The sequence below is a fragment of the Xenopus tropicalis genome, chromosome 8 (assembly GCF_000004195.4).
Source record: "Xenopus tropicalis strain Nigerian chromosome 8, UCB_Xtro_10.0, whole genome shotgun sequence".
In the NCBI taxonomy this organism is placed as follows: Eukaryota; Metazoa; Chordata; class Amphibia; order Anura; family Pipidae; genus Xenopus; species Xenopus tropicalis.
In genome coordinates, this window is record NC_030684.2 from 38663265 (window position 1) to 38686799 (window position 23535).

At 39.6% G+C, this 23535-nt stretch overlaps 2 protein-coding genes across 3 annotated transcripts; both read left to right on the forward strand.

The window, feature by feature from the left end:
• Positions 1-865: 865 nt before the first annotated feature.
• Positions 866-5168, forward strand: prrg3 (proline rich Gla (G-carboxyglutamic acid) 3 (transmembrane)). The gene is made up of 4 exons (XM_031892364.1): positions 866-1083; positions 1467-1505; positions 2692-2852; positions 4138-5168. The coding sequence occupies exons 2-4, from the start codon at positions 1499-1501 to the stop codon at positions 4612-4614; spliced, it is 645 nt and encodes a 214-aa protein (XP_031748224.1). The 5' UTR covers positions 866-1083; positions 1467-1498; the 3' UTR covers positions 4615-5168.
• Positions 5169-8747: 3579 nt separating this feature from the next.
• cnga2 (cyclic nucleotide gated channel alpha 2) lies at positions 8748-22150 on the forward strand. Of its 2 annotated transcripts, none has more exons than XM_004916767.4 (9): positions 8748-9107; positions 10099-10256; positions 11476-11613; positions 11717-11827; positions 16977-17156; positions 18464-18574; positions 19253-19359; positions 19598-20361; positions 20586-22150. In XM_004916767.4, the coding sequence occupies exons 3-9, from the start codon at positions 11495-11497 to the stop codon at positions 21219-21221; spliced, it is 2028 nt and encodes a 675-aa protein (XP_004916824.1). In that variant the 5' UTR covers positions 8748-9107; positions 10099-10256; positions 11476-11494; the 3' UTR covers positions 21222-22150. The 2 variants fall into 2 exon arrangements, with proteins under 2 accessions (XP_004916824.1, XP_004916827.1); XM_004916770.4 differs by having other exon boundaries at positions 18467-18574.
• Positions 22151-23535: the final 1385 nt, after the last annotated feature.

Sequence of the window (23535 nt, forward strand, 5' to 3'; positions counted from 1 at the left end):
AAAATTTCTCAGAATATCAATGTCTACATCCTATTAAAAGTTAATTCAAAGGTGAACTACCCCTTTAACAAACTCGCATGGGAGAATGTATGTGGGCAGGGTGTTAATTTGAAGCATGGTATATCCTGAATGCCTGCTGCTGATGCACAAAGACAACTGTTATGTAAGAAAAACACTTAGTTTGCCCAGGAGCAGTAACCCATAGCAACCAAGATGTTTGCATTTAAACAGCTGACCTGTAAATTCTACCTGCTGAATGGCTGCTATGGGTTACTGCTCCTGGGCAAACTTGGTGCCTTTGGCATCTGTGTTCACCATGTTTGTGACTTACGTGTGATATGCATTTCGGAGCTCTAGATTGCAATGGGTAAACACCCTTATTCTCTAATCGCATTTAATACTAACTTTAAGTACATTTTTTTAAATCGTTTTTATAAAAATACGAATTGTAATAATAATTTATTGCATATTTTCCATTATCTTTACTTACTACTGCCTTGCATACTACAGTGTCTGTTTCTATAGAAGAAGACCACACAAGCCATTTCACATATGTATTTCATTACAGCAAAAAGCCAATACAGAAGATCCCATAAGCAATGGATGGATGCTGTATATGCTGTAGGATGACACAACTTTTCTTCTCAGCCTTACAGGCCACAGCTGGGGGGGGGGGGGGGGGGGGGGGGGGGGGGGGCACAGAGGGCTATTAAATAAGCACATATTGTGATTAACCACATTAAATTACTATTTGTGCCAAGCCTTTTTTTTTTTTTTAAATAGGCATATGCTGAGCTGCTCTGGAGGCCATTTAGGAAACTGCTGTATAGAGGAAGAAGAATGTGTAGCCCTCCCTATACAAGCCCTCAATATTTCCTGCAAACAGAGGCAGGGGTACAAAAAAAAAAAAAAAGACCAAACCGACCCCTTAATGCAGAGCAGCATTTTCCGGGCTTTCCCTTTCATACTGGGTTCTCCACCACGTCACTGGATTTTCATCCTCTTGATCTCTGTCTCCATGGCAACGGACCAAATGAATCATTCATATCAATGGGAAGACAGAAGGGGTGGAGGTCTCAAAAGGTGCAATCTGGGGTGAGCGGGGGGGAGACAGACTCAATTGTATCTATGGGGTTTTTGTTTAAATTCATAGGAATGATATAAATATCATATTTCCAGCTGCTGTATGTGACAGAACCTCCCATATATTTAACACTTACATAAAAGTCTGGTCAGTGCAGTGTACTGAGCATTCTATGTTACCGAGTTACTGTGGCACCTCTGCTGCTATCACTTATATATATTATATCTTTTTGTTATGGCAAGGGATTCTTGTACAGTATGTGTCCATTTTATGTTGGACTTCCTGCATTTTCTGCTTTGCTTTACAAAGTACCACCCTCACAATGTCTATGGGAGGAAGTTGCATACTTACCTTTTTTTCTGTGTGCCTTTGTGTTTTGCAGGTGAGCAGGTCTCAGCTTAGAAACTACAGGGCATGGCGTGTAAGTGCTGATTGCTCCCTTTTTCTTACTCTATTCACATATATTTCCATCATTGTATTGCTGTATTATCATTATTTGCACGTTATTTGTTGCTGCTGGACATGTTAGTGCTCTGCTCTTTGTATGATCAACTCTCGTTCCATTGCATGATGTATCTCCGGGGGGTTCTTTTTGTATATATTTAGAAAAGCCTGCTGTGTGTGTACTGAGGTCTATGCAGATTGCTCTGTGCCAGATATATAACACAGAAAAAGTGGAATCTTTTTCAAAATGAATTTGTGCTGCCATGATAATAAATGCATTGCAAGCTTAACACGATTTGGCTGTTCAGTGCCACGTATGTTACCGTATTGTTCTGCAGGTTAGACATATTTTGTGCTATTCATAAGCATGCAATATTCAATGTTCTAAACAATACACATTATATATATATATATGCCACAATATTATTATTCTGCATTAAGTAGTTCCAACATATATGCCTCCAGATGTGTTTGAGCTACACTGTCCAGCAGCCTATTGTCAGCTGAAGCTTGTAAAGGGAGGCTGGGAGTTGTAGTCCAGCATAACTGCCTATCCTATTTTATACTTACAAAGAGCAGTTTAGGCTGTCAAGAGACTGAGGCCCATACTGACAGAGATTCTAATTAGAACCAAATCATTAATAATGTATAATGGAGAATTAGACATCAGTTTGGGGGTGGCTATCCCCTTTAAATCAGTATTGCACATTTGTTTCAGTTGTTTCATTTGCGGGTCATGGGCGAGCTGGGGATACCTGTGGGTCAGGCGCATCATTTGCGTTCATGGGCTCTTCTGCCTGCTCTCCCCACCCCGGACCTTACACTGTCAGCTTCCAGATTTATAGGTGTGCACCCGTTCTGCCCCATCCTATTTGTGATGTCATTGGTTGGTTGGCCGCGGGACAAAATAGATAATAAATAGATAAATAGAGGGGAGAAGCCAGTTGAGGTACGGTTTGGCTAGGGAGCAGGTAGGTTAGGGTCGGGTGTGGGTCGAGTTGTTCTCAACCCACACATCAGTAGTTGGAACACTGTTGAGGGATATGCTTCCAATTAGCCACTATAGCATTAGTGAGGTTGGCACTGATATTAGAAATCGAACCTGGCTCGAATGTGTATAATTAAGAGTCTAATGTATATGTCTGTGTGCAATTACATTTTAGTGTTCCTGGGGCCTCAGGATGCACATAATGTTCTTAGACGTTACCCCCGTGCCAATGGATTACTAGAGGAACTTCGACAAGGTACAATAGAACGAGAGTGTATGGAGGAGATATGCAGCTATGAGGAAGTTAAAGAAGTCTATGAAAGCAAGGAGAAAACGGTGAGAGGGTATATGTATCTCACTGTATATTGTCTCTGATCTTTTATCTTCTGAATTAAAACTGCAACTTTAGTGAATGATAAATTGCTACTCTGCAATATGTCCACTCATTAACATATTATTCATCAAAATAAGCAAGTATACAGGTATATGCACAGTAACCAATCAAGGTAAGTATCACACGCAAAATTAGGGGACAGAGTTAATTCCATATCAATAAAAAGGACATATATATATATCTATATATATATATATATATATATATATATATATATATATATATATAAGATAAATAGATGCCGCACTCTCAGGTCTTAGTAAAAAATAAAGAAGAATTTTATTGTGTCAAACTAACGTTTCGGCTGTCTCCACAGCCTTTGTCAAAGTGAACAAACATTACAGCAAACCCACTCATAAACCCAAAATGGCGCCAAAATTCTGCTAATGACGTCATGTACTGTGCAATTAGTGATTCCCCACCCACTATGTGCAAAACAACCATAAGAAACTACTAAACAAAATTTTTTATAATTTTTTTTTTATATATATATCTAGATATAGATATATATCATAGCCATGTGTGTGGTCATGCTAAAATGGCTGAAATTGTTGCGCATATTGGTACCAAAGCCAATGTGCCCGCCCAGTCTGATGAACTTTGTCCAAGTGCACCTATTGATCAGCGAAACCCTGGAGCTACAGCACCCTTGAAAAGGCTGGTATTTATCACTGCAGGCTGCATATGTTCAAACTTCATGTACACAACAAACCCCAGGAATTATACCACATATAGATCTAATTATAGATCGGAAATAGATCTAATTTCTGTTTTTAGTGTAGGGCAATCTTAGTCATAAAAGTCCAGATGAATCCAGATGAGTTGGAAAAAAGCCTGTATTACTTAGGAAAGGGGACATAGAGATGAGGAAGCAATACAAAAAAAGGTTGTGATATGGAGAATATTGATTGATGGTACCAGAAATGGTCTACCATAATAATAAACACATAAGAGCACACAAGAGAGTACCATAATATATTTATGCTTATTGGGTATGTATTCTGAATTAAAATGCAGAAAAATTAGGGCTGCACCGAATCCACTATTTTCAGATTTGGTCGAACCCTGAATCCTTTGTGAATACGGACTGAATACTGAACCAAATCCTAATTTGCAAATAGATCCCTAGAAAAAATATAGTTAATATAACCATGTTTAAAAAATAGACTCATTTAATATGAAATTTTGTGAAATTTATTATCATTTCTTCTTTTAATTCTTCTGCAGATGGAGTTCTGGAGAAGCTATATGAGCTCTTTGTATTCAGTTCGGGACCCTTCTCAGTGGCCGCAGCGCACCGATTCAGTGTTTGTGGTTCTTCCTCTTTTGGGATTAGCATTTCTCATCATCATTGTCCTTTTTGTTATCTGGAGGTGTCAATTACACAAAATTGCAGGCCACCCTCCATCCTACACGTCTCAGAACTGCTACCTACAGAACCGTTCTACCAGATCAATTCCAAGAGTCATCATATACCGCGAGACTGCGCCAACATTGCACCAACAGGAGCCACCAAACAGTAGGACAACAACATATTCTGAAGGCATTGCACTTCCACCTCAGCATCCTCTACCGAGACTGTCCACCTGTGCTCCTCCTCCCTCCTATGAAGAAGTGACAGGAGCTCAAGGAGAAGAAGAGAGGTCTGGAGTTCACTACTGTGATCCACCACCGAAATATGAGGAGATTGTTGAAGGCTTGTAAATTAAAGGGCAGTTAAACTACTGAAAGGGGGTCTTGCCTTATTCCTGTTATATTAACTATGTTTGTTTCTAAAGTCTATGATTGGAAACTGAAAACTGCATTTATGTAACAAAGACACTACAAAATAATAATAAACACCCTCTATGTATTCACCATCCACACTTTTTTTGAAGTGACCGTAAGAATTTTTTGTGTTGGACTATTTGAACCGTATCTTATTTAGTGGCCAGCTCAAGAGATACGGATTGAAAAATGGTTAGATTTTGGCCAAACAGATGATAATGAGAGCTGAATTTACTGTAACAGGAGAGACAAAATGTAAGTTGTAAATATTCCATTTACTGTAAATATTGCAGCCCAATTAGTACAAACCTTGTATTCCATCTATAGGCAGTTTCTTGGATACATCCAACTCATTCATGCAAAAAAAGTCTTGTGATTTTATTCTTACAGTTTATTCATGAGGCACAAATGCTCTTTTATTATTGCATTTTCTAATGTTGTAAACTATGGTAAAGCGAAAGGGCTAATAAAGTACCATTCTATCCACTGTATGATGATATTATGTGCAGGACATCAGTGTCAACTTAATAACATTCCTTGTGCTTATTTCTCCTGTATTATATACACATGCTTTAGATATGAAATGACAGAATGCATTTTGAATACAACATTCTCAATAATAGGGCTGTTATGAGTTATATTTACATGCCTGTTCTTTAAGGTAAATGCAACCTCAGATGATATGTATAAAGATATGGCAGAAATTTTCAACTTGTAGAATGCAAGATTATCGAACCATGACTCCCATCTTTATCCAACAAACAGAATTATAGCTGAGATATTCCCAGGGCCGGGCCAAACTATTTTGGCACCCTAGGCTTTAATTGGTGGCTCCCCTCCCCTCGCAGTCACACTATCAAAGCACACCTTACCCCACCAAACATTCCCAGCACAGCAGCCCCCCAACCCCAGTCATACTGCATGCCTCCCAACTGTCCCGATTTTCGTGGGGCAGTCCCGATTTTAACAGCTCAACCCAAAGTCCTAGATTCTTATTGAAATATTAACACATAAAACAAGACCCCAAAACCTCTAGAAATTTGTTTAACATAAAACTTTACATAACCTGCTAGAGCAGAGCCTCAGCCTTAATTCTGGTGCAAATCTAAATGCGAGTGTGGCTGCTCCGAAAACCAGCACTGTTCATGATTAAAAGTGGTCTGGACACCCAAAGAAACCTCGTATCACTGGGTGGGTGTATACCTGACCCAGGGTACCCCCCCTGGTGGATAAAAGATATCTATATGGAGAGTTAATAGCACTTCAAATAGCACAGTACATTGAGCAGTCCATGCCTTATGCTCCCTCTGGGATAAGTGTCCAAATGCCACATTAGTAAGAAGGGCGTGCTTGGGCTCTGTGGCATTAACCCATTGTGCATTCAATATCCTGGCCTTTCTACACCAGCTTAGCTATCCAGTGAAAGGGACCTGCAGTTAACTATGGGCAGCAAAAGTGGAATAAGCACTTGAATCCTTCGCAAAACATGGATCAGTTTGTCCGCTGGCGCACCTAAAATGACCTGGCTTCTCCACTGTTGCCTCCACCAGAAAGTTCCTCGGATGACACATTGTTGCAGGTACTTGCAGCTATCACTAACTGAAAAGTTAGTTTGACTTGGCAAAAAAATGACTATGTACCCTACTGCCCACAGCACGCTTTACTTTTCACTTGTCAGTGGAAAGTGCACACTGAGTCCCTGCAGCAGAAGACCTTCTGGAGCATTGCCACAACCCTTCCTAATCTGCTTGCTGCATTACAGGCATATCACCCTGCAGGAAGCCCACAAAGCCGGCCTCCTGGAACAAAACAACATTGCAGTGTCATTGTCTCCTTGTATCTGGATTTCTCTACTTATCTACAGAAAATTCCTTCCCAATTGGAAACTGATAGATCTTAACCTTACTTAAGGTCCCCATACATGGGCCGATTCTAGCTGCCGATATCGGTCCCTTAGACTGATTCGGCAGCTAGTCGGCCGTGTATGGGCACTACCGACGGGACTGACTGACCAATATCTGGCCTAAAATTGGCCAGATCTCGATCGGCCAGGTTAAAAAATCTAGTTGGATCGGGGACTGCATCGGCTCGTTGATGCCTTTTCGTTGACCGACTTTTCCTATACCCGGCGTTATAATTCAATCGTTTGGCCCCATCGCCAAGCAAGCGGATTGTATGGGGATTATGCAATGCTTTATCTTGCAAAACTATAAAAAGGTAATTGATGCTAACAAGCCTAATTTCTTTATGTCATCTGAAGGCCACATAGAGTGGATAGAGGCCAGGCTCAGACAGGGCCCCCAAGCCTAAGAAGTCTGCACTTTGCCATGTAGGTTAGTGGCCTTGAACTGGGTCATAGCACTCACATTTGACAATTATCTGACACCTGGAACAGATTCATCCCTATGAGTAGGGAGCAGGCACTAATAAGCAGTCTTTCAAACAGGCGTGTAAAAGAACAGAGTAGAATTTATTTATATACAAACAGAGGTAGATCTATTTTTACTTGGCCACTTTGTCCTTCCTGCCTTCCATTCAGAATTAGGGACCCTGTAGCAGTGGTGTGGTAGGGACAGCACAATTGCATCAAGAGAATTGCCTGTTTGCATTGTGGAAAAAAACATATAACATTTGCACTCAAAATTGCACTCTGTACACTGTATCTAGGTTAGTGAACGCACCCTATGGACTGTATTAATCCCCGATCTTTGGCAGCAAAACATGTTTAGAATAAGGTAATATAAACAATTGCAGATATGAGAAATTTGGGATGTCTGAATTGTTCAGTGCACACTGGAAGGTACCATGGAAACAGGAACACATAATGAAAGACAGTGTTGTTCAAAGCACAAGTTATTTAGCTAGTCATGAAGCCAATAACAGAATAGATTTTGCTGCCTCTATATCTCTACTGAATCCATAATTTTTAACTTGGACCAATACCTAATCCTCTACAAAAGATTTTTTTTCTAAATAGTAAGCCAAATCCTAACCCTGAATTGTGTATCCAATTGAGGAAAAAAAAAATAAATTCCCATCATTCAAAAAGGAAACTTGAACCAAATCCTTGGTTTGGTGCATCACTAATACTGTAATTTTTATGTTCAAATTTGTTTCAAATCATTTATCTACAAAAATAACTCATGTTCAATTGTAACTTTAATATCACAGTGTTCTGCTGAGCATGATCCAAAATCTAAGGGCTCAGCCAAATCCAAATTCTGCAAAATGTGCTTAGATTCATCTGAATTATACATCCCTAATGTCTATTCAGGCATTGTAAAACCCTCTTTCCATGGTTCCATTCATTCGGGTACAGGCACATGTAGGAGGCGTAGGGCGGTATTTTTGGCAAGCTTTTTTCAGCTTGCCGAAAATATACGCCATACGCCTGGTCTGACATTAGCCTAAGTAGTTGGGATTGGGGATGCCTATGTGCCTCAGCTGGGGCGAATTAATTCGCAGGCTAACCTAGTCCATTAGCTTTTATTAAAATTATTATTTCTCTTTCTTTCCGAGTCTTTAGATATTTATTTTTGCTTGCACTGTGTGACACTTGCAGCTGGGAGAAGGCAGGCAAGGTGTGCGTATGCGTCTGGACGGCGGCAGAAGATCCAGACAAGGGTGCAGGCAGCACACAAGTTCTTTACGTTGGGTTGGGTTTGCTGCAAGCCAGCTTGTAAGCTGCACCCAACCAGCCCCACACAGCACAAATAAAAATAAATATTTAAAGACTTGGAAATAAAGAAATTAATCATTAATCTGCCACTGCTCATGAATACAGCAGCAAATTTCCTGTTGGCTGATTTAAACTTTCTTTGATTAAGTTTTGGAATATATTAAATAAAGAAGCCCATCTTTGCATGTAGTGTAGAACTAGTTACTGAGGTGCCACTGTGTGCATCTGCCCCTGTGATGTTCTGTTTGTACAGTGTGTGTGTGTGTGTGACTGTGTGATTACAGACCACAGGGAATAATTAGTCTGTTCCATTAACATAACAACAAACAGGAGCAGGGGAAGGGGAGGGAGACAGTAGAAAGGATAAAACTCAGAGGATGGAACTGATGATGAAAGGTGAGAGAGCAGCCTACTGGCACTGCCATGGAGATTGAACTTAGCGAAACTCCCGGTTACCAGAGTCTCTGCCTTTTCTTACAATCAGCCTTTTCTTACTGCATGCTTCCTATGGATAAATCAACATATCCACTTCTGAAAACTGGCTAATTTGCTGCCTGTTTAATCCATATATTGTGTGCACTGCTTGAACCCTCTGCACTGCTGCAACCTTTTATAATTTACCTGCATCACTGATCCTTTTAAAAGAGCAGAAGGTTCTTTTGGTTGTTCCTGCTGAGTAAACACCCTAAGGATCTGTCCATCTGACGACTACCCGAGGATCACAGACCTTATCAAAAGACACCAGGAAGAGGTAAACATTATCAGGAGTAGCACTGCCAGTGGAATGCATTGGTGCAGAGTTTGCCAGTGGGCTTTGATTCCTAGGGGAGTTTAAGGCAGTGGTCGGGGGTCTAGGCTGAAGTAGACATATGGGATTCATGATGGTTTGTTATTCTAATAAATACTTCAGGAAGTATAGTCGATTGACCAATACAGTAAGACAATGTACTACTTACCTTACATTTTCCTAAGATAAGAAATACTAACCCCCCAAATTATAGACAAAATTAACTTATTGGGGGCAAAGCCCTTTTGTTTTCTGCATATTGTTACAGTCTAGTGAATTGAACAGAGGCAGTGCTAGAATAGCCTTTGTTTCCCCAGCTACTGCCTAGTAAATGTGACATCTTCATGATAAATCATGCTCCGTCTACTTATGTATCAACAAATATATGTGGGAAAACATTGGGTGAGTATGTACAGGGTAGAAGAAGAAAAGAAAACAGGAAGAAGAAGAAGAAGAAGAAAACAGGATTGTTACCTTAGCTAGGGCAGTGGTGTATAAACTGGGTTTATTTTCTAGTCATTTTATACTCACCATGAAAAAATACAAAATCTTACTTTAATATACAGGTGTGGGATCCCTTATCTGAAAACCCATTATCCAGAAAACTCTCCTATCTCCCATAGACTCAGTTTTAATTAAAATAATTAGTTTTTTGTTTTTCTTTAAATGTTTCTTTTTTTAAATAATAAAACAATATTGTGTAATTGATCTGAAGATATAATTATCCTTATTGATAACAAAACAATCCTGTTGAGTTTAATTAATGTTTTAAAGCTTTTTTAGTACATTTATAGTATAGAGATTTAAATTAGTTAAAGACCCCGTATCTGGAAAACTAGGTCCCAAGCATTCTGGATAACAGATTGCATACCTTTATAAGCTAGAGCCCCCAGGCTAAGGATTACTAAATGCCATCCCTTTGTAACACCCCAATGTGGGGGATGGTTTGTTGCAGATTCACAGGAAGCAAGGTGTTACCCCATACTCATAATCCTGAAACCACTGGGGAGCAGAGATGTGCTCACAACTGGAAACTGCCGCCCCTGGGATACAAATTGAATGCAGCATACAAGCATCTAACAAAGGGTATAGCTCCACCAGCTCTCAATACTGGTAACGTCATCTGGTTTCTACAACATTTATTTTTGTGCTAGCAATGCATGGTTCTATGTCACTTTTCTGATGTCATGTTTTTTTTCCCACGACTGAATTGCCAGAATTTAGTTTATTTATTCATTTCATGTTCAGGGTCGGACTGGGCCGTTGGGACACTGGGAAAATACCCAGTGGGCCCCAGCAGCCCAGACCCGACCCTATTGCTGTTTCCTTTGGCCTCCAATGTCCTCTCCTAACATGTTTCACATACGCGTTCAGCCAGGTGCCTGTTTGTTCTTGGAGTGTGGGAGGAAACCAGAGTACCCGAAGTAAACCCACGCAGATATAGGGAGAACATACAAACTCCATGTAGTTAGTATCCTGGCTGGGACTGAAATCAGGGCCCAGAGTTTGTTGGGAGAATTCAGTTAGCAGAAACCACTTGAGGTTAAAGACAAAGCTTATTTGACACAAGCTCCGTGGATTCTGCACTCAAATCAGAACCCTGAACAAAGGAAGCACAGGATTTTTATAGACTTTCTAACATGGGAATATTATGGGAGTAAAAGGGAGTTACTGGTGGGAGAGCATAGAGATATCACTCCGCAGGAAAACAAAGAACTACTCTTACAGCCAGACAGGTGGCTCTTCCCTCAAAGGACAAGTAAATCCCCCACACAAAAATGTAATCAAACAGCTACTTTGAAATCTTTGAATACCTGCCTAAGAAAATGTAATGAATACCTAAGAAAATGTGATGGTGCTGGTGAATGGAGGGAATATAAGCAATACAATTGGTGTGGTTTGGGTTGGGAAGATGTGCCCAACTTACAGTATATAGGCACAGGTTACATAGCAAATAACGGATAAACTCTGTATAATATAATGATGTTTTATCTGTTTTCTGCTAAGTAACCTGTGCCTTTTCTACTTTCAATAGCTGCCCCCATGGCTACACAGCAGCTTTGTTTATATGAAATATAGTAGTGTTTCTGAGGCAAACACAGCTTGTACCAATGCTGGGCAAAAACACATTATATTGCAATGGCATGTGGTATTTGCAGTTGTTCTGACTGATCCATATAAAATTAAATATGCATTATATCATTGTGCATTACATTCTTAGAGTGGCCTTTAAAATATGAAAGCATAAATCAACTGTATGTATGTATATCTTCATTTACATGGCACTCTGTGAATGTGAATTCTGATTTTCTAACCCAGAAACCTTTTTTAGGTGAGTGGTCTAATGGAGAATGACCGGTCAGATAAACACTCAGAAGAGCTCAACTCCCTCCCCTGTATCCCACCCACGTTTAGCGATCAAAACTCCAAGTGAAACAGAGCTAGAATCTGCAGAGAACTGCGGCAGCAGGTGATTATACACAGGGGAGCGGCTAGCTGTCTTTCATAACAGGCTAACAGGCATAGCTAATATGTTTCTAAATCACTGTCACTTTTTGATCTTTGTCCATTAGAGCACTGTCTGTGTGTGATGACACGTCCTCTGAGCTGCAAAGAGTTATATCCCAGGATAATGGGGATGTTGTGTCCCATTCATCCTTTAGAGGAAGAGGAGCTTTGTCCAGGTAAGAGGAATGCACCATATGAGACACTGATATTGTCTATACGGGAGGATTCTTTACTGGATCCCCTTTTATATCATCTTTTCTTAATGATGTGTTAGGGGGCATTGAGCACAAAGTATGTGCTTCATTGCAGGGTGGTTTGACTTAAGGATCCTCTACCAAAAAATTCTTTTTTTATAATGAAATTCAAGCTAATGTCAATAATAAGACATTTTTTACGGCTTTAACGTTATTTGTAAAATGTAATTGCAGTCAAGAGCAGTGTTTAGGTGGCCATACACCGGCCGATTCTAGCTACTGATATTGGTCCCTTAGACCGATTCGGCAGCTTATTGGGCCATGTAGGGGCAGCAACGACAGGCCTGGGGCAGGTTAAAAAATTCAGTCGGATTGGGGACCACATTGGCTCGTTGATATAACCGACTGGGCCCATTACTGTTGTTATAATTTGATCGTTTGACCGAATTAGCCTAAATTCCCCCAATATCCCCCACCCATAGGTGGGGGATATGGGGAGAAAATCCCCTCACTTGGCGACCTCGCCAAGTGAGCGGATCTTGACGTGTATGGCCACCTTTTGTAAATCCCTTTCTGTGTGTCTTTAAACAATGTAGCAGGAGTCAGGTTTACTTCAGGTCATTTATTCAGCTTTTACTAGTCGGCAGGTAACATTTACAGGAGTCAGAAACAGGAGTGCAGAGAATATTCACTTCAGATAAAAGTAATTGTGATAGTCAGTCAGCGATTTGAAGGGGGGCCACAAGGGACATAACTGTTCAGTTAGTTTGCTGAGCGCACAGGTCAGATTTAAAAGCAAAATACAGCAGGTGAACTGTACAGTTGGTTTCATCATGCACTTAGTACGAATTACTTACAGATACGTGCCTACACAGTCGGTCCTATTGAGGAAGCACTGATATAAGAAGGAAGAATCAGATATCGAAAAAGAAAAGAAGAGAGGAAGAAATAAATGGAAGAAAGAAGAGAGTAGATCTTTAGTTTGTCACTGTGTTGTTATTATCTATAAGTGTGTCATTCACCCACAAAAGGGTGTTTGATTAAAGGAGAAGGAAAGGTAAAAACTAAGTAAGCTTTATCAGAAAGGGCTATGTAAATACAGCCATAAGCACCCACAGAAAAGCTGTACTTAGTCCTCTATCAAAAGCAACACAGGATTTCTTGTCTTCTTTTTTGTAAACATGTTCTTCATATCAGACTTCCTCTCTCAGAAAAATCCTTAATTCCAGGATCCTGCGCAGCTCTCTCCTCTCTCCCTTCTCCAGCTCCCCCCTCCCATAAGAATTCATAAAACTCCCTCCCCCCTCCCTTAGGAATCAATCTGAGCTACCAGCCTCTAAAGCTTAAGCAGGAAGCTAGGATTGCTGTTGCAATCTTAAACAAACAGAGGGAGATTCTAAAGCTGTTTACTCAGGTATAGTAATGCTTTCTGCAAAATATATATAGTGTTCTAGGTGGCACTAATGTGGCAAATCTAATGGCAGTAAAATGCCAAAATGACTTTCCTTCTTCTTTAAGAGGCCTCATCATTTTGGTTATATTAGGGCGTTTTAGCTGAGGTGGCCTAAGAGATGCAGCCCCCCATCGACCCTCCACGCTTAGTTTTTTTTTTATGGGGGCAATAGCACTCTGTGCACTAGTGGAGCTGAGATTTGGGCAGCAAATTCATTATGTTGTTTAAGTGTCTGGGAGGGGTCTGCCCAATATTGCTGTCCATTGATCTGGCTCAATACGCTTGTGCAATAGCTCAAGAGGTGAAATGTGTGAGTCCAAACCTGTAGCACTACCAGTGTCGGACTGGCCCAACAGGATACCAGGAAAACTCCCGGTGGGCCCCTGCTCACCCAACCATTTGCCTTGTATGCCTATACCATGGCCATTACTCAATTCTATATGAGAAGAAACAGAAGACATGGAGGAAAGGATAGATGTAAAAAGAATTAAATAAGAAATTAAAGAAAGTAAGTGAACAGAGAAGGTTAGTGTGGGCCTAAGGTCTAAGGGTTTTCTGGTGGGCACTTGGCACCTCAGTCCGACACTGTGCACTACTCAATGTGTGAGTCAACGCCATGTGCACCACCTGTGCTAGTCTGGCTGCTAAATAGTAGTTTTTATGTTGGGTGAATTTCCATCTACCCCTAAGTTTGGACCTTGCTAAAATATTCCTTAATATTTTAGTCCTTTTGTTGTGCCTTATAAAGGAGGAGTTATGAGATTGGAGGGCTGAGAGTTATTTGCAGCAATCCAGATCAGGAATGCTCTGAATACATAAAAGATGTACAGGTCCTTTTCAAAAAATTAGCATATTGTGATAAAGTTCATTATTTTCTGTAATGTACTGATAAACATTAGACTTTCATATATTTTAGATTCATTACACACAACTGAAGTAGTTCAAGCCTTTTCTTGTTTTAATATTGATGATTGTGGCATACAGCTCATGAAAACCCAAAATTCCTATCTCAAAAAATTAGCATATCATGAAAAGGTTCTCTAAACGAGCTATTAACCTAATCATCTGAATCAACAAATTAACTCTAAAAACCTGCAAAAGATTCCTGAGGCTTTTAAAAACTCCCAGCCTGGTTCATTACTCAAAACCGCAATCATGGGTAAGACTGCCGACCTGACTGCTGTCCAGAAGGCCATCATTGACACCCTCAAGCAAGAGGGTAAGACACAGAAAGAAATTTCTGAACAAATAGGCTGTTCCCAGAGTGCTGTATCAAGGCACCTCAGTGGGAAGTCTGTGGGAAGGAAAAAGTGTGGCAGAAAACGCTGCACAACGAGAAGAGGTGACTGGGCCCTGAGGAAGATTGTGGAGAAGGACCGATTCCTGACCTTGGGGGACCTGCGGAAGCAGTGGACTGAGTCTGGAGTAGAAACATTCAGAGCCACCGTGTACAGGCGCGTGCAGGAAATGGGCTACAGGTGCTGCATTCCCCAGGTCAAGCCACTTTTGAACCAGAAACAGCGGCAGAAGCGCCTGACCTGGGCTACAGAGAAGTAGCACTGGACTGTTGCTCAGTGGTCCAAAGTATGTCATTCGGAAATCAAGGTGCCAGAGTCTGGAGGAAGACTGGGGAGAGGGAAATGCCAAAATGCCTGAAGTCCAGTGTCAAGTACCCACAGTCAGTGATGGTCTGGGGTGCCATGTCAGCTGCTGGTGTTGGTCCACTGTGTTTTATCAAGGGCAGGGTCAATGCAGCTAGCTATCAGGAGATTTTGGAGCACTTCATGCTTCCATCTGCTGAAAAGCTTTATGGAGATGAAGATTTCATTTTTCAGCATGACCTGGCACCTGCTCACAGTGCCAAAACCACTGGTAAATGGTTTACTGACCATGGTATTACTGTGCTCAATTGGCCTGCCAACTCTCCTGACCTGAACCCCATAGAGAATCTGTGGGATATTGTGAAGAGAAAGTTGAGAGACACAAGACCCAACACTCTGGATGAGCTTAAGGCCGCTATTGAAGCATCCTGGGCCTCCATAACACCTGAGCAGTGCCACAGGCTGATTGCCTCCATGCCACGCCACATTGAAGCAGTCATTTCTGCAAAAGGATTCCCGACCAAGTATTGAGTGCATAACTGAACATAATTATTTGAAGGTTGACTTTTTTTGTATTAAAAACACTTTTCTTTTATTGGGCGGATGAAATATGCTAATTTTTTGAGATAGGAATTTTGGGTTTTCATGAGCTGTATGCCACAATCATCAATATTAAAACAAGAAAAGGCTTGAACTACTTCAGTTGTGTGTAATGAATCTAAAATATATGAAAGTCTAATGTTTATCAGTACATTACAGAAAATAATGAACTTTATCACAATATGCTAATTTTTTGAAAAGGACCTGTATTTTGGTAGAATGACCATTTTGACTGCTTTGAACCACCCTTATAAATAATTAACATTAGTATTTATGCACTGACAACTTAAAGGAACAGTAACACCAAAAAATTCAAGTGTATAAAAGAAATTCCAATATAATGTACTGCTGCTCTGCACTGGTACAACTGGTGTGTTTGCCTCAGAAACACTACTATGCTTTATATAAAGAATGCAGCTGTGTAGCCATGGGGGCAGCCATTCAAAGGAGAAAAGGCACAGGCACTTAGCAGATAACAGATAAAACACGATTGTATTCTACAGAGGTTATCCATTATCTGCTATGTAACCTGTGCCTTTTCTCCTTTTTTCCAGCTTGAATGGCTGCCCCCTGGGCTACACAGCAGCTTATTTATATAAACTATAGTAGAGTTACTGTAGCAAACACACAACTTTTACCAGTGCAGGGCAACAGTACATAATATTTCTTTTACTTTAAAACTCTTTAATTTTTTGGTGTTACTGTTCCTTTAAGATGGGTATATATAGGTGAGAAGTTACATTTGTGTGTCTGTTAACTTAACTCCCAAGTATTTCATACCTGTCTTTAAGCAGCATAAAATTAAATAAGTAATTTAATAATAGTATTGGGGTCTGTTTTTAAGTTTTGTTACATTTCCACAGAAGTAGCATTTTTTTATCTTCAGCTATATTATATTGAGCTATATTATATTGAGCTTTTTGTCCTTAGCACTGCTTCAGTAATCAGTAACAATGAATAAAACACATTCTATTATTCCAGTGTTGGATTGGCCCATGGGATACCAGGTAAAATGCTGATGGGCCCAGGTGTCACTGGAACCTTCTGCTCCAAACTATTTGGCATATTTCATATTCCAGTCCTTATTTCTGTATGAAAACAAAGAGGCAACATAGGTGGAAGGAAACATTATAGTATGTAAAGAAAAGACACTAATATAATAAAGAGGTCGAGTAAAGAGAGGAGTGCAAATACTTTGGAAAGTGGGTCTATGCTCAGGTTCTGGTGGGTCCCTAGCATCTCAGTTCAACACTGTATTATTCTCTAGCTTCAGAGAAACTGGTGTGGAATTTTGCTTGTGTCGGTGTGTCTCCCTGTGGGAAAGGGAACTTTCCATGTGTACTAACTTCTGCTTGTGTATAGCTAAGGCTGTCATCAGAGACTATCCCTATCCTCTGGATCATTTCATTCACTTTCTTATCCCCTAGGAAAACAGACATATCAAATTGCCAATGCTTACTCTTGGATTCACTTTTAGGATTGTACGTTTTGTGGTGGTTCTTCGGGACTGGGCCCACAGAAGCTTACGTGACCAGGATCAAAGACCAGACTCATTTCTTGACAGATTCCGAGGACCTGAAGTACAAGCCAATGACAAACAGCCTGCAAAGGATGAAAAAGAGCAAGACAAAGTAGAGCAGGACAAGAAAAAGAATGAGTAAGAGCAAGAGACAAATATAATTAGGGATTAATAACCATGAGCAGTTATCTGTAAGCCTCTGTACTAGTTTTTAGAACTTAAGTGTAACAATATCCTATGTAATAAGATACTAAGGCAACTTATAAGAGAGCCTAAAGCTGAACTAAATATTTGTCTCTATACTTAAATTAGTGCACATATGCATCACGCTGTCTGATTGTCAACATACAGCAACCCTTTGCAGACTTTGTACTAACCATCCACTCCCCTGTCATATTTGCTGGTTCTTACAGCGATTGTTTCATATCCCCTACCATATATACACGAGTATAAGCCGATCCGAATATAAGCCAAGGTACCTAATTTTACCTAAGAAAACTGGAAAAACTTATTGACTTGAGTATAAGCCTAGGGTGGGAAATGCAGCCGCTACTGCTAAGTTTCATCAAAATAAATACCAATAAAATTACATTAAATGAGGCATCAGTGGGGTATATGTTTTTAAATATTTATTTCAAATAAAAACTGTAAACTAGCTCTGTAAGTGGAGGGTCAACAAAAACAATTGTTTTATCAACAATGATACCTTAAGAGTACTCAGCAACCAAGCTAAAACACAAAGAGTTAAAATCCTTCAAAACTATATATAGTTTACATAGAATATAAAGTGAAATGTCTAGTGCAGAATGGGACAGGTGAGGATGGTAGATGAAGATACATTTGGGAGCGGGCCAGGGCACTGGAGGGTCTGGTTGCGGGTGGCCTAATTTGCACACAAAGGACAGAGGGTGCTAGTTTGGAGGGACCCATGGCACCCGACTCGAGTATAAGCCGAGGGTGACTTTTTGAGCACATTTTGGGTGCTGAAAAACTAGGCTTATACACGAGTATACACAGTAATTTGCACAGTCAGTGTTGTGTTCAACCTTTTTTATTTGTAAACCAGATGTAAAAAACTTTGGTGAGCCACACAAGCATGAAAAAAGTTATTCGGGGATGTTAAATAAGGGCTGTGATTGGCTATTTGGTAGCCCCATTTGAACTTCTAGCCTGCAGGAGGCTCTGTTTGGAGTAAAACTGTGTCTCGGTGCTTCATAAACTTGCCTCTCAGCCAGAAATGTAAAATGAGCACTTACTTTGAGGTCATTGGGGCCAACATCAAAGTGGTTAGTGAAGAACATATTGCTCACGAGCCGCTGGCTGGGTAACAAATTTTTGTTGACAGACAATGCAATTATTGCCAGTGGTGCTTGAACCTGCATTAGGGTTTGGGTTCACATTGGTATTGATTCATCCACTTTTGTGGACCTTCTCTTTGGTTCTAGCAGGAAAGTCTGTGAACTGTTTGTAGTGGATCCATCAGGGAAGTGGTACTATCGTTGGTTACTTGTCATTACACTTCCTGTGCTGTACAACTGGTTCCTGCTGGTCGTCAGGTGAGTCTATATCATAATGGCATTGATTGATGTCTATCTATCTATCTATCTATCATCTATCTATCTATCTATCATCTATCTATATCATCTATCTATCTATCTATCTATCTATCTATCTATTTATCTATCTATATCATCTATATCTATCTATCATCTATCTATCTATCTATCATCTATCTATCTATCTATCTATCTATCTATCTTATCTATATCTATCTATCTATCTATCTATCTATCTATCATCTATCTATCTATCTATCTATCTATCTATCTATCTATCTATCTATCGATTTACTAAATCAATATACAGTATGTATATCCTAAATGGACTAAATGGAGTGGAGCACTTACCATTACTGTCATAGACAGGGAGGCCCACTTATCAACATTCTTATTTTCAGGTTTTTTTGAAACCATGAAAATACTCATTTTCTCTAAAGCCATGAATACCAAGTGATTTATTAAAACAGCCTTTCAAAAAAAAAAAAAAAGCATGAACAAAAAAAAGGAGAAAACGCAATAAATGCAAATTTTTCATTTTGTTACACAAATGAAAGCATCAAAAACCCCTAAAAACCTCTAAAAGCCTATTTTAGATGGCTTATTTTGAATCTGTTCACCTGTCTGATTTTCAGTCACATCGATATGTTAACTCACACCTTTCAACCATTTTATCAGGGCTTGCTTCGATGATCTACAAACAAGTTATGTTGCTCTCTGGTTTACATTGGACTACATCTGTGATGTCATATACATTGCTGACATCGTTATCCGTTTCCGTACAGGTAACTTAATCATATCATCATGTAAAAGAGGCATGTACTAATGGTGGAATTCAAAACAAAATCTTAAAACTTTTTAACTTTTTAAACAGAGTAAGAGTTAGAATATGGCTAGACAGGCCTTAGTGCAATCTAATATAAACACATATGCTATATTTCTAATAACATTATACATTACCATATTTGTGTGTATATACTACTGGTTTAATTGGTTACATTATATCTTTGTCATTTTTGTTAGGTTTCCTGGAGCAGGGTCTCCTAGTTAGAGACCCCAAGACTCTAAGCAATAATTATATTCGCACCTTGCAGTTCAAATTGGATATTATCTCCATACTACCAACTGACTTAGGTTACTTTGCTGTTGGCATCCATCGACCAGAGCTACGATTCAACCGTCTGCTGCACTTCCCACGAATGTTTGAGTGCTTTGATCAGACAGAGACCAGAACCAGCTACCCTAACATCTTCCGAATCTTCAACCTAGTCCTCTATATTCTTCTTATCATACACTGGAATGGCTGCATTTACTATGCATTCTCAAAGGCAATTGGATTCGGAGCTGACTCCTGGGTTTACCCCAATCTAACCGATCCAAAACATGGTTATCTTGCTCGTGAGTATGTCTACTGCCTGTACTGGTCCACACTGACTCTTACCACAATTGGGGACACCCCACAACCTATGACAGACACTGAATACCTTTTTGTTATCTTTGATTTTCTTGTGGGTGTTCTTATTTTTGCCACTATTGTAGGAAACGTTGGGTCCATGATCTCTAATATGAATGCTACAAGGACTGAGTTTCAATCTAAAATCGATGCTATTAAGCACTACATGCAGTTCCGTCGTGTCAGTAAAGATTTAGAGGCTAAGGTTATCCTTTGGTTCGATTACTTGTGGACAAACAAAAAGACAGTGGATGAAAGGGAGGTTCTAAAGAACCTTCCAGACAAGCTGAGAGCAGAAATTGCAATAAATGTCCATCTGGATACACTAAAGAAGGTAAGGACTTTTCTTTTACACTTTTTTTTGTTAATTTTCCGGAATAATTTCTTGTGATTCCTCTTATTTCTAATAGATATTTAGACAGTAGTTTCCATATTTGGTTAATGTTTATAAAATACCAGTATGAAGAAACGTAACCTGTATTAGGAACTTGTTCATTATCATCACCTCTAATTTTCTTCCATATTCTCTCTCCCTGGATGATTATGTGTGATTTTTAGGTGCGGATATTTCAGAACTGTGAAGCTGGTCTTTTGGTGGAGTTAGTTTTAAAGCTACGACCTCAAGTCTTTAGCCCTGGAGACTATATCTGTCGGAAAGGGGACATTGGCCGGGAGATGTACATCATTAAGGAAGGAAAGCTGGCTGTAGTGGGAGAGGATGGCATTACTCATTATGCTGTTTTGACTTCGGGAAGTTGTTTTGGAGAGATCAGTATCCTCAATATTGAAGGAAGTAAAATGGGAAACAGAAGAACAGCCAGTATCCGTAGCATTGGCTATTCTGATCTATTTTGCCTTTCCAAGGACGATCTGATGGAGGCATTGGTGGAATACCCTGATGCCAAAAAAATCCTGGAGGAAAGAGGCAGGGAAATCCTCATTAAAGAGGGTCTACTGGATGAGACGAAGGAGAAAATTTCAGTCAAAGGAAAATCATCTGAGGAGAGGCTGGAACTTGTAGAGTCCAACCTAGATATTTTACACACCCGCTTTGCTCGATTGCTAAGAGAGTACAGTAATGCACAACAGACTCTCAAACAGAGGGTCACTCTGTTAGAATTAAAGCTTAGAGATATTCATGGAGGCGAGGTCTCCTCAGATGGTCAGGAAAGTGCAGATGAGGGGAAATGTTAGAGATGTCAATTTAAACAGACACATGCATCTTTCAATTCCAACATAGAAATTGTCTTAAACATTCAACAATAACTCTTTAATATTCTAAAAATCCACCAAACCTTCTGAAGAACTTATATATTTAGTCCACTTATAACAAAGAAAGACAGATATATAGCCAGAACTAATATAATGTGTAAATCTATTCAACATAAATATTTACAAACCCACTACTGGGGGCTAAAGGGTCAAACACACTACCTCTATTTGAGCCTTGATTCCTTTTTTACAGTGCTAACCATCAAACCCTACTATTTTTTTCTCTTAATTTAGCATAAAATATCAGTCATTAATGGGAACACTAACTGGTCACCTTAGCAGATCCCTGTGCAAGCTTATGTAACCGCATCTCCCGATCCAGTGTTTAAGTTGTTAATTTAGCAGCTTCAGAAGATACAGTATATGAGAGGATATGTGGTGTGGACCACACTGCAAACCTGGCTGGTTAAAATTTTCATAGTTGCATAAAGCACACATATGATTGCCCTAACTTATTAGTTAGCTTAACCTATTTAAGCATTTCCTCCTGAACAGGCTAATTGCTCACTGGTTGCTTTTGGCCAGTCAAATTTTTTAGTGAAAAGAACCCCAACTTGGACATGAAAATGCATTCTTATAACTTGGTTGCCCATCCTGAATATAACTGTTTCTTGAAAGTGGTAACTGTAGTGTTGCTTTACTGCACTACATACTGATATTATGTACAGGAAAGACATTATGTACAGAAGTAGTAGAAGCCGACAAGATGCCAAAGACTTTAGTGCCTGGTGCACTTGGCAAGAACTCTAAGAAGATGATAATGCCCATCACAGCAGCAGATATTACTGGGGAATGCAAGAATTTACAGGTAAATAAATATTAGAATCAATAAAGATTATAACCCATGCCAACAAACCATCAATGTGTGCAAAGTATTTTGGTTTGCATGCTACCTGCTGTGTTCATAACAAATGCAAAGGTTCTCTAATCACTTTGGGCTTCACCTGCTATCATTCTGCAAAATAATTCTAAAAATAATTTGGGGTCCTATCACTCATGGACTGATCAGGAGCAGGCTATGCCATACACTGAACTGCTCAGAAATTAAAGCAACTCTGCATGGTGTTACAGCTAGCTAAATGTGATATACTTCCGATCAATGCTGACATAGTGGGGCTCATAAAATAAAACTGGGAAAATGTGCCTCAGTGGAGCAAACCCTGGTGAGCGTATGTGCATTGGGTCTGTGGGGCCCAGGCCCCTGAAGTTATGCCACTGATGCACATTTTATGCACATGTATATATATAAAAGTTAGGAACCACTGGCACTCACGTGTAGATCACTAAAATTGCCTGGGTGCAGTCATCAAAACAGAAAACAGAAGTTGAACACGAAGAAGCCGCTCTCACAGGTCTTATGTGCAAAATAAAAGGTTCTATTTATTTAAATGGTGAACTATATATATATATATATATATATATATATATATATATATATATATATAAAACCACTTTTCACATTGTAATGAATCTTGCCTGGCAATTTCAGAAATAGTGATGGATGGTGTAAAAAATAAATAATAGGATACAAGTTGGCAACTGGCAAAATAAGTTTATAAAACTATTTTTCTTGGTACTTCCAAGGATATTCCTGATGGGAAATATTAATCCATGAATGATAGCATGGCTCCCTAAATTGCATGCGCAAGTCAAACAGGAGACCACAACAGGACTCTGTCCTAAGGAAACGGCTCATCTGTGCCATCTGGTGCTCTGCTCTTTGCTCTCATTAAACAAGCACCTTGTCTTTAAAGGAGCAACATACCCCCTGAGTGCAATGCATAGGGCTTGTACCGAATATACTTTTTCTATTTTTCATTTTATTTTAATCATGAAAAATCTGTGTTTTTTATTTATTGAGCTAAACAGAGCAAGCAGGGAATCTGAAGCTACTCCATGTTTGGTTTTTGTGAGGTATATAATTACAAGCACACACACAGATAATAGTCCTGAATAAGGACTTAGGAAACAGTCACCAAAAAGGGTAAATTTTGGGGCCTTAATAAAAGCTATTTAATTATCTACCATACAACAATCAAACACAGGGTTGCTTCATTTTCTCTGTTTAAGAAGAGCTGAACAGGAAGAGGGGGCGGGGCTTCATGCTGTACCAGGAAGAAGAGGAAAGGAGCTGGAGATTACAATTTATAAATTAGAAAACAGATCAGACTGAATGCAGGGACTAAGGTATGTTATTCTGGGGGTTGTTTAGAGTAAGTTTAAAGATAGGGAAAAA